Below are 11921 nucleotides of genomic sequence, written 5' to 3'. Positions count from 1 at the left end.
TGGACTAGAAGCAGCTTGGTTGCAGGAATGTCCCCTAATATTAAATTCTAATGGTCATTTGTGGTCAGATTGTGCTCATGTGGTAAATGATCTGTACTCTGATCTACTCCTACAGAGTGAAGGGACTGAACCATGACTGTGTGATTCCTGCTTTTGACCACAAGGTGTCGCCACTAAGCTGGAAAAGACGAAGCAGTAAGACGGCGAAAGATGGAAACGTGTTTTTCTATTAGTGAGCAGAACTACTGACTTACAACCTCTCAGCTCCAGTATTTTACGGAATTATACCACCAGCATACAGTTGTCGTAAATATTAGTAGTCGATATATTTGTGTGCACCGTGACTGACAAGGGATGCTGATGGAGGCTGTTGTTGCCACCGGCGCAGCACCGACAACAAATAGCAGCTAGTGTGTCTGCAAAACAAACCTTTCACCGTGTCCTTCAGAAACTCGCCGTCACAGGGCAAATAACGCCAAGGATGTGAGCCAAGCAACGACCACATGTGCACCTTGAAGGTAATAACATTTTCCTGCGTTTTGTGAACGCGTTACAAGCCGCTTTGTTGGCCCCGTGACGTTAGCTTGCTATCTGATCCAGCTAACTGGGTAGTTAGCCGACATGAGAGCATCCTCTCATGGCCAGGGATAATCTGCGGTTGTGCTGCCCTTTCAGTTTACCAACATCAGCTGCTCTCCATTTGACCGAGTATGAACTAGTTCGTTTAGCAATGAAGTAAAAACGGTAACATTAAGCTAATCCAGCTGCTAACTTCCGTTTGGAGGTTTCCATGGGAACGCAGTTAAAGCGTTATTAATGTTTAACATTCAGCATCTTAAAAACCTAAAACTGTCTTTTATTGAAGACTTTGTGTAAATATATTTATCTCCAGCAAAGAGACATTCAGTTTTAAGTAAATGTGATATTTATACAGACATTGGTTGGATCATTGAAATAGTTTAAAAATATAATAAAATAAACACTTGAGCTAAACTAAAATAGTTCCCCCAAGACAAAAACAGTGCATTTCGAAACTGCTGCTCGTCCCTTAATTTTCAAAGGGCAAATGTCACATTAAAAACTGTCTGACAAGCCTCTGCCTCCCATGGGTGCTGTCTGAGCCCTAGCACCCAGTACCCTCTCATCTGCTTATTGGTAGATTGCTTGAAGTCTTTGAGTGTGAAGTGTACATCTTGTTCTAGCCCAGTGAGAGTGGGCCTGTCCGTCTGCATGGTCTCACCTCCTAGTACAAACGTCACAGCAGAAGAAGAGACATCCCCCTCACCCCACCAGACCCTCGGCCGGCCAACTGTAGTGCTATTATAGTTCAAGCAAAGGCTAATTGTTGCTCACTTACAAAGGACTGCACAGTCCAAGTGTTGGGACGGTAATGCTGACTTTTCCTCTTCTTGTTTTACTGTAAGCGATATTACAGAGCAAGATGTGGTTCCCGGCATTTTTCACTCACTGTGTGATGTGATGTGAACTTAGCTTGATGACTGCTGACAGACAGGTTTGTCAAAGAAACTGTTGGTTTTAGCTGCTTCTCTTGTTTGTTTTGTCCTCAGAAGGGAAGATGGCACTACTAGTGATCTGTGCACTCCTGTGCCTGTCCTTCTGGGTCTCTTTCTACTTCGTCTTGTGCAATGTTAACGGCTCCAGGAGCTATGAGTGGAACTGCCGCCTTGTCACCTTGGTACATGGCATCCTGGCTGTCTGCATCACGGCATACATAGGCTATGTGGATGGACCCTGGCCTTTTACTTATCCAGGTAGGACACAAACCCTCTGTTAATTATCATTTAGAAATGGCAACTGCTAATCTGCTAGTTATTTTCTAGAATAATTCACTCTATGATAAATGGGGGAAAAATTCTAATTACATGTTTTTCATCTTTAAATGACTGACTGGTCATTTTACTTCTACATTAGCATGTTGAAAGTTTGCTTGCAACCAGTGTTAGTTTACACACTGATAGAAACTAAACTAGTCACTGGAATAGTTTGTGTAGATAAACCCCTCACTGGTCCAATCTTTGTTAATCAGATGTTTGTTTCCGCATGTTGATATTAACCGTTAAATGCTCCACAGTAATTAGTTTTATTGTTTGTGTTTGTGGACCCCAGGTACTAAGAACACCCCTCTACAGATAAGTGCCATGGTCGTGAGCTTGGGCTACTTTATCTTTGATATGGCGTGGTGCGTGTACTTCCGCACAGAGGGACCCGTTATGCTGGCCCACCACACCATGAGCATCCTGGGAATCCTGTTGACCCTGTGGTTGGGGGAGTCTGGCATCGAGTCTTGCGCGGTACTGTTTGGCAGTGAAATCACCAACCCCCTCCTTCAGGCACGCTGGTTTCTCAAACAGACGGGACGTTACAGGACGCTGCTCGGGGACATGGTGGACGTCCTGTTTGTGCTGCTGTTTGTGGTGATGCGAATCTTTGTAGGAGGCACAATGCTGTACTGTGAGCTGATCTCCCCAAGACCCAGATTCTTTATCAAGTGCGGGGGAGTAGCCATGTACGCTTTATCCTGGGTGTTTATGGTGGACATTGTTCGATTTGCTAAACGGAAGAGCAAGAGCTGGCACAAACAACAGATAGACCAACCCGAGACAGTAGCAGCTAATGGTCATAAAGGGAAGGAGGACTGATCATCTTCTGCTTCTCTAAAGAAAATCGGTTTACATTATGTCTGTGTTTTTTACTTTGTGCAAGGAAAAGCACAAATTAACTTTTTGTATGTTAAACTGAGATTTAAAAAGGAGTGCTTGGTAGTCATCATTTTCTATGCCGACTATGACTGACATCTGTCATTGCATTTTGAAAAAAATGTATGCAGTCATTGCACCTGAACACATTAGTTATTGTGTAAAGGGTGCCGTTAACAAGGCAGATGTAGTTTATCTTACTGAAAACCAAAGCACTTTCTATAAACACATGAACAGATGTTTCTTTCAGTTGCAGTGAACTGTGGCCCAGTCATATGTGGTGTTGCTCCAAAGGGAAACTCACTGTTAGGAAATAAACTATTAATATGTAATACCCGTGTTCCTTGTGAAACATATTTAGCCATTTAGCCAAAAATGTGTTTCTTATAGACCTCGGGTTCCTTATATGTGAAAGGTACAGTACAGTATTTTCAGGGATATGGCGTCATACAGAAATGGGATGAATTCAGGAGAATAACTGTGTGTAGGATGTGAGGGATGTTAATTTATTTAGTTTATAGATATTCCTCTATGCTTTTGCCTGCTGTCTGAAATCCTATTCCAGAGCCTGATCCCTTTAAAAATATCTCATGTTACTTCACTTATGCACAACATTACATGAACAGGCACATCTCAATTACATATTGTAGTTCTATGTGGTAATGCCATTATTTTCCATTTAGATATCTGTTTAAACTGTAAATATCTTCAAATGTTTAGTGAAACAGGATCAGGATTTGTTCAGTTGGAGTGTCCAGTTTCACTGTGCACTGAAGATTTGTACTCTATACTCATAACCCCCTATTAATTTACTTCAACGGAGTAGGGTTTCACTTTCACAGAGATCTTGTCAGGCAAGACCTAATGTTTAAATTAAATCTATTAGGTTATCTCTACACTGTACAGACCATTTTTGTGACTTTGGATTTATCTTTTTTTTTAATCCAGCACCTTGAAATTTGTGTTTGGCCCATGCTTGTTATATGCTACAGATCATGACCAGTGAGATTGCCTCTGACTTGAGACAATATGAAAGCCTGTGCAATCATGCATGCAGGAGCATCTTTACAGATGGCAGTGGCAATAAAACATGAACACAACTGGGGCTGGGAAATAGTTCTCATTTATCTTTTAGTTAAATGCTATTGAAAGGTTGTAATGTTATCAGGTTACTGTATCCTTTGACATCATCATGTTGTCCAATTTTATATTTCCAAATATGTTAACATCTACAGTTATTTCATTTTTGTCTGTTTTTTATGTTGTTGCCTCAGTTTTGTCTGAATAAACATCAGTTTTAGTATTTTATGTATGAGCTTGCATTCATTTGCAGTACTGTGACGATACTGGAATAATATCAGTTGTTCTGATTTCAGCTATTTTCAGCTATATTGACAGGACACAATACACAAGTGCATCATGGGATAAAGACAGGTGACTTGTTTTATGTAGAGAATAAGATCATTTATTCCATTTATCCAAGACTATGTTTGTTTGATGTTAACTGTTTCCAGCTTTCAGAATTATTTTCACCCTGTATCTGTGTTCTTGTTATTACGACCACGTGCTTTTTGTGAACCTCTGCCGTAATGTGCTGAAATCTCTTTGTTGTCCAATTTATATTTGACCGAAATTTGTTTTCATTCATACAAATCTGTTTATCTTGCTGCCACTGTTCAAATCATTTCACCATCACAGTTATACTGAGAGAAAGTAGAACTCTAACTGGTGTGTGCCTTAGTTATCCGAATGTACTCATCTAATTTTCTGTTGGTTTCTGTTTTGTGCCGTCTTGTAAACTGTCCAAAACAAGAATATGAGTAATAAACAACCAATTTTCACTTTTGGGTTTCATCATTAGACATTTTAAGCTATGTGTAAAGTGAAATCAATATCTGATGTTTGTATGCTTCGGAATAAATGTTTAACAACAAAATGATTCCCTGCGTGTGCATTAAGTATCCCAGCTGCTGGAAAGAGACTGAAGTTACCTAAGCTCTCCACATGATGGTGTCATTTTCCAATGTTAAAATAAAGACATAAGAAGGAAGAAGTGCTTTAATAAAAGGCTCATACCTATGGGAAGCAAAAGTGTCATATTTTACTTTTTGTTGTGCTTTGTGGCATGATTTCAACAGTTAAATATGTTTCATGCATCGGAGCACAGACAAAGTTTGATATGGCAGATGATATATACATTGTGTATATTTCAATGTATACATTCATCGTAGCAGTATGAGAAGCGCCTTCTGAACATTTACCACTAACCACAGCCTTAGCTATGGCGGTGTTAACTTAAATATATTCTCGACTTGGTTTAGTTAAATTACAAAAGAGCAGTACAGTAATGGACAGTGATAACAAAAAGAAACTCGAGAGAGCACTAATAGAAACAATTAATATTAGATCCACTGATTGCGCTAAACGGTATCAAGATCAAGAAGTCCAAATGGTTTTTAAACTTAAAACAAAGACATAAATGAAAGTTTCCATTCTCTGTCAAACTCCTGAGTGTGCCTATTTACCTTTCTCTGTGGATGAGTCAAAGAAAGGTGTAGGAGTGTCCTCTTGTAAATTATGGACAAAGTAGTGGACTGTAAGCTGTAAATAATGTACATAATAACTGTTCTGCCAATCCCAGACAACCACAGACAGGAAGAGGACCACGAGAACCGTGAAATAATCACACGACACACACCATTACCAAGATAATCAACTGCCTTAAGAAAAGTCGCTCTTTGCTGGAAGACTCTTAGGTTTGTTTTTTCTAACATAGTAAAGCAGAAGCAGAAGAAATAAATAAATATTCGCACAATCATAGTCATTGTGAAATAATACAATGATTATACAGTAGATGGATATGTTGTTTACTCAGTAAAAATAGTCAAAGACACCTTATATTGCACCTAACAACTATTTTGATCATCAATTAACCTGATTGACTTCTAGATTGATCACATGGACATCTAAATATCCATCACATGTTCTTTGAGTGTAAGGTCGTGTTTATTATTTTATATAAGATATACAGGTTGTTGTCATACGTGCATAAGAGTTATTCGGCTTTTTTCCTCAAAATGTTAAAAAAATAAATAAAAACATTAGACTATTTAAATAATTAATTGCTGACAGTTGATGATTGTATGTCCATGTTGGTAACAAGTAGCATTTACGTGACTTTGTTATTAAAATACAGGCTCTTAAATAATCCCATTACAAACACTACCAGTAGCAGCAGTGGTAATAACAGCAGTAATTATTTCTATTATAGTTATTGTTGTTTGCAGCCCAGTTTTCCAGCGTTATTCTGAAACTAGACGAGTTTCCCGGCGGAAGTGGTTCTTGGAAGAGCAGCTACTGGACTCCAACAGTCAGCTAGCTGGCTAGGGCGTTGCTAGCGGCGAAAAGTGGGCTTTTCGGTACCTTTCCGAAAGTTATATTCTTGTACAAAGAGCGTCCTATGTTGGAAAAAAAACGGCGTTCGGTGTTCGGTAAAAGTTTTAAGCGCCTCGGTGTGTTTTTGTCGTTGTTTACAGAGGACTGGCTGTTACTTTGCGTCCCGTTAGCTGGCCGCACAGCTAGCCTGCTCCTGTCCACGGGAATTCTGCCGAGAAACGACTGAATTGGAAACATGGAGTCAAGGAGCGCAGCGCTGTGTTAGCCCGCTTCACTGGATGTTCCTTCGTCAAGGAGACTTTTTGAAGGACACGACACGGAGATATCTCGTAAGCCAGTCGACATTCATGCGGTGTTGTACATATATTTTCGGTCGTTGGCCGGCTCATTGTTTGGATCGGGACTTTGCTTAGTTTGCACACGAAGCAAAGTTTTTTGCTGAAAGAGCTCATCTGTTTTGTTAGCTGGTAGCCGGCGAGCTTCACCGCCAGCCAGCCTGCCGTGAGAAAGGGATTTTCTGAAAACCAATGTGCTTTTTATAATCCGCCGTTTAACCACGTTTGTTTTGATTCTAACGTCTTGCACCGGTTTCGCAGTAGCCGCAGTTTATTTTCGCTCATTCGCAACACGGCTCGTTGAAACTCGGTGCTGAGCGCTTCTCGTGGTCACGGGAGACTCGTCCCCGCAGCCACAGACAGGCGGTACCGGGAGCAGGGAACACCAAATGGGACTGGAGGAATTTCCAGCATCCTCGAAGATCATTTAGGTTCCGGAGCCATTCAGCCGAGCAGGGGTGGTGGCAGACGGACTACATCGCAGGGCCACGGTGTCTGTTACGGTGGGATACGGATTGTTTACACGGTTCATATCGGCGGAAAACTGGGATGTGAATGCAGAGTATTCATACAAGGAGTTCATACAACTTGCGCTAGCTGGAGCAGCTTATTTATTATTGTTGCCAAAAAAAAATATTGTTGATTCTCGGGGTAGAAGCTCATCTGTCTGTGCAGCTAATACGACAGAGGCCCCGGTTATTTGTTACGGTCTGTACTTTAGGTTCCTTGCTGCTAGTCGCTTTGGACAAGGCGTGTTGGTTGACAGATCGGCAGTATTTTTGTTTCCTCCAGTGTTTGGACGTGCCTCGCTACAGCCCAACAGTGTCCTACAATTAATTTATTCTTCACGTCATCTCCAAAATCCTTGCCCACTTCAGACGAATGCCAGAGAAGGACGCCTCATTAGGAAATCGCCTCATCATACTCTGGAAAATGTTAATCGGATATAATTTTCTGCAAAACTAGAACCGGAAGCCCAATGAGTGACACACAGTCCAGCTTCACTGACAGGTACTATATACAACGTGTCTTTTATGTTATACTGATGCAATTCCTGCAGTTGCACTCGCATAAATTGAATCTCTCATGTGAACAGAACATCTTGTTTGTTTGTTTGGGTATGATACAGATCATCTGAAGCACAACCCGCAGCCTGATGGAAATATGTACATAGTTAAAGCAAAGGGCTTTTTTGTGGTGATGTGTATAGTAATAACTGTGTTATACAATCTAATTACTAAGGGAAGGACATCAGCTCTTGATGGAAACTCTGCTGATCTCAGCATGGGTAATGGAGTTCTCTTCAGACAGTCAAGTACTACTTGTCCAAGCAGTAAAAAAAGGCTTGCCAATGGTTGTGTGCCAGGGAACAGTCATCTGTAATCCCTGTACACCTTTCAACATCACTATTAACTCTAAGCCTTTAAAGCTAACCTTCCCCTACACCTATTAAAACAATCTCTGGATTTAGACAAAACCTTAGCTCCATCAAGTAAGCACCTTATCTAAGGCATCAGCCAACTGAAACTCAGAGGTTGGTGGATGCTGTTGCTAAGACCAGCAGGCCAAACATTGTGTCATGGCCTGAGGAACACGCTACATGGTAGAGAAAGATCAGTCTGTGCTGTGGTATTTCATTCTGACACACGGTGCATACATATTCTTTTCATTATTACGGGAACAATAATACACTAATTTTGTACCAGGAGAATAAAGGTTTCTATTCTCCTCACGCTTGTGAAACAGATGTTACATTATATCAAGCCTTCAAACCTGAATTCCACATACCTGCAAAGAGCACAGGCCAGCACAGTGCAAAGTGGTTGGTGGATTCAGAGCAGAGGGAAGCTTATTGCACAGGTTGGGATATGAAATGTCCTCATAGCTACAGCTAGGGGCTAAAGCCCAATCCCATTTTACATGACCCCCCTCCCCCACTGCAATGATGGCAACAGAGGCTGGCACCAACTGCTACTGTGGTGCTCTTTGTTGCATGTGTTCATGTTGTTGTTGTTTTTTCTTTTGGTATTACCACACCTATGTGCATGGCACTGTTCATAGTGTTTATCTGCAAAATCAATATTTTTCCATCTCTCCAGCAAAATGTAAACTGGTGTTGGTAAGAATATAAATCAAATAGATCCTCCTTATGTCATCAAGCACATATTTTAATATTGAATATTAATAATAGCTTCATACTGCTGTTAGATTAGGGCATTGTCTTAGAGTACCCAAGTATATAACTTAAATTTGTAGCTGGACCTGAAGGCTCTGGAAAGAGCTATATTCAAACTTATGGTCTGTTTATCTTCCTTTTAGTCAAAGCATGTGGGTTGACATCTTTGACTAAAGAATGGTGAATTTGTTTTTTATTTCTTGTCCTAAACGTGACAGTTACTGCTTTAACAGTAGTGCATGATGCAGGGAATTGTAGTAAGACAGAAAAACATGTGTGACAGCAGCCTGTATACTCTGTAAGCAATTAACTCTGGTCTCCTGTTGCACAAAAAATTGAGTTGGCCTGTAATCTGAGTTATTGTTTAGGATGCTGCCATTTCCCTAGGTGTTTTACCCAGTGATTGATGATATTGAGTTTATTTATTGATGGCTCTGTCCATCTGTCCCTTTACACTTAAGTCCATCTGTATCTCCCTGTCCTTATTTTTTCTCCGGCTATGTGTTGTGTAGTACATTTTGTTTTTGTTCAGCTGGCTATGGTGGAAGTATGCATCCAACATCTATTGGGGTTGGGCCACCAGCCGGTGGGTCAGTTTAGTGTGTTGTTAGCTCTTTGTCATAGAGTTCTGCTGATCTCCACGTTTTTTCCCACCCCTACTGAGGCCCTCCCGGGAAGTGGTGTTGGTGACATCACTTATAGTAAACAATAGTTTTCAGTGGGAGCAGATTGGCTGCCTGATGTATGCTGTCCTCCAGGTCCATCAGTGTAGGTCAGGTAAATCTAGCGAGCCTGGTTAGTGCACTGGATAAATTATTGAAATAGTTTAGCAAAATTCTTATCCATCAGTGTTAAACATGTGATTTGCAGTTGATAACAACATGGCACTACAGGTTATGTTTGCCTTACTGCAGTGGATTTTATATTGTCTTGATAAATGTTTTTATGAGTAGTTCTGACAGCTTGCTCTGCTTGTATGCGTCTCTTGTATTTGGCATCCCTCCTTGATAATGCAGTATGCTTCTACTCCATCTAATCAGCACTGATACTGGGGAAGCTGTGTCAGCTGCTCTGAACTGTGCATTACAGTCAGTATCCAGAAGTCATTTAAAGCTCTGATCACAACTACATAGGCCCACTTAAGCACTAACATGTTCTTAACAAGTGAAACAATAAAACAGACTGGGGAAAAAAGTAAAATTTAAAGTTCAAGTTAAAATGAACTTATGAAATTAATTGGACAACAAATGTAAAATATTTGTGGGATGAAATGTCCCTGCCAAAAAGACAGCTGCTCAATTGTTTGTATGTGATGTTTAATGTGCAGTTACAGTTGCTAGATGAATCAGTTATACAGAAAGTAGTCTGCAGCTGTTGTCATAATAAATAAGCAATGAACATTGTGTTTTACATACTTAAGAACTTGTGGCCAACCAATATGGGTTTTTCAAATGGCCAATGCTAAACTTTAGAGAGCACGGCCGATGGCTAATATGCCAATGCCAGTGTGTTCTTGTGGTTGTTTTTTCTCTCTTTTTGCATGAGATACAACAACGTAATAATTTCGAACGAGGCATAAATATGCTGAACTTAAATGAACATTTAGTGAATTCTGAAGGTATTTTAAGTGTTTATTTCAAACACAGATGACCTACACGCCATACTGTCCCTGAACACCTCACCATGACTGCTGCTGTGAGTAATGTTCACTTATGCTACATGGTGTACTACTGTATGCAGTGTATGAGCTCCACTCATGACACGAAGGGAGGAAGTATCTGATGTCCAGGTGTTTTGACAAACTATTTATTGGCTTTTGAACTTGCTTTTATCATGCGCACAGTAAGAAGTCAAGTGTAATGACAAACAGTTGCAAACTAGTGAAGTCTCACATCACCTGGACTCCCTGCTGTCCACTCTGTGTGGAGGAGCTGAGCCCCACCCAACCCATGATCACAGAGAGGAAAAACTGCAGCAGAAACACAGGAACTGTGTTTTCTAATCCACAAATCTTAAGCCCTGCTCTTTTTAGGTGCTAATTAAGTGCATTGCTGTGAGTCACTCACACGGGTACAGGCTACATGATTTGTAACATGTAAGTTGTGGTTATGCATTTTTAATGTGAAGAAAATATAAACACGCTCCAGAAGTGTGACGTGAGCACCAGCTTTGACCATGTCCTTAAAAGTAAGTAAGAAAGTAAATGTATGGATGAATTGAGATGGGGTTCTGTATGTATTTGCATGCAAATATGTTTTAACAAAAATAATCAATAGCTGTGTTGATAGGGTAGTCAAACAATACATTTTACATAGGAGAACAACTTTTTAAATGTCACCCAAAGTCATTTACTGTATGGTGCAACAATGGAGTATTAAGGGTAGTGTATGAGAAAAGCTTGGCTCATTAGTCTGTAAACCTAAAAACATTATACCTGATCATCTGCACCCAATGAGTGACCAGATTCTTAGTTTTGAATGTAGAACATGACCTTTGGAGAACTCTGTTCACACCTCAATGTCACTTTGGCAGGCACACACCAATTCTCACCACACTCTGGTCCCACTTCACTATTTTTCACCCACACTATTTCTAGATTGCGTCCATCTTTTATTTAGTTCTTTGCCCTAGTCTGTTGTTTTTTTACCACCACGTTGTTACGCCAAGTACAAATGAAAAGTGGACAGGTGGGAATGAATAGCCATTTCTGTAGTTTAGGTAGGTGTGTTTTCTTAATTTTTCAGTGGGGGGGGGGGGGGTTGGTAGCCAGTCAAGTCGAGTCTGGCTAAAAGAAAAGAAGTGGATGTTGAGATAGAAAAATAGAAGGAGATGACAGAGAGGAGAGAAACAGGCAACGATCCAGGGGTTGTGATGTTGGAGAGTGGGTGGAGTCTGGACTGGGGTTCTGAGTGCTGGGGGAGCTGTGGTCTTTCACCCACCCCTGTGATGCTGATGCTTGTGGACACACTTTACAACTCTGTCCTGTTATCAAAGAGAGCCTCAGGGCCCAAACATTACTTTCACTCCATAAAATACAAGATCACAACAATGGAGAAAATGGGGACAAGGAAAGAGAGCTGTCTTGCCCAAGTGTCATGTTCTCACATGTTCATGTAAGGGTGATGTAGCCATGAACTAGGCTTCTGCCTTCAAGCTAATTGTTGTCCTCGTGAGTCCATGATATTCTAAAAATGGGGATATAATTTAGATTTTTTTTATTTCATGTTTATACATATTTACATATTCTGTAAATATGTATAATATATTTTTGTTCATGTTGGAAGTGTGCTGAAATCA

General features: G+C 40.5%; 2 protein-coding genes across 8 annotated transcripts in view; both read left to right on the top strand.

Moving 5' to 3' along the window:
- The first annotated feature begins 8 nt into the window (after positions 1–8).
- tlcd5a (TLC domain containing 5a) lies at positions 9–4640 on the top strand. 3 transcript variants are annotated; one of them, XM_026368670.1, is made up of 3 exons: positions 9–518; positions 1569–1772; positions 2128–4640. In XM_026368670.1, the coding sequence occupies exons 2-3, from the start codon at positions 1577–1579 to the stop codon at positions 2658–2660; spliced, it is 729 nt and encodes a 242-aa protein (XP_026224455.1). In that variant the 5' UTR covers positions 9–518; positions 1569–1576; the 3' UTR covers positions 2661–4640. The 3 variants fall into 3 exon arrangements, with proteins under 3 accessions (XP_026224455.1, XP_026224470.1, XP_026224462.1); XM_026368685.1 differs by lacking the exon at positions 9–518 and adding an exon at positions 543–1387; XM_026368677.1 differs by lacking the exon at positions 9–518 and adding an exon at positions 543–1419.
- Positions 4641–6050: 1410 nt separating this feature from the next.
- arhgef12a (Rho guanine nucleotide exchange factor (GEF) 12a) overlaps positions 6051–11921 on the top strand; it is a 37190-nt gene continuing 31319 nt past the window's right edge. For 4 of the 5 annotated variants that reach the window (XM_026369477.1, XM_026369481.1, XM_026369466.1 and 1 more), the window contains exon 1: positions 6052–7459. In XM_026369477.1, the coding sequence (XP_026225262.1) occupies positions 7428–7459 (32 nt within the window). In that variant the 5' untranslated portion in view covers positions 6052–7427. Of the gene's footprint in view, positions 7460–11921 lie in introns of all 5 variants that reach the window. The other variant, XM_026369459.1, reaches the window with a different exon arrangement.

The sequence above is a fragment of the Anabas testudineus genome, chromosome 13, assembly GCF_900324465.2.
Source record: "Anabas testudineus chromosome 13, fAnaTes1.2, whole genome shotgun sequence".
Lineage (NCBI taxonomy): Eukaryota > Metazoa > Chordata > Actinopteri > Anabantiformes > Anabantidae > Anabas > Anabas testudineus.
Note: the sequence above shows the minus strand (reverse complement) of the source record. Positions and strands in the feature narration are given on the sequence as shown.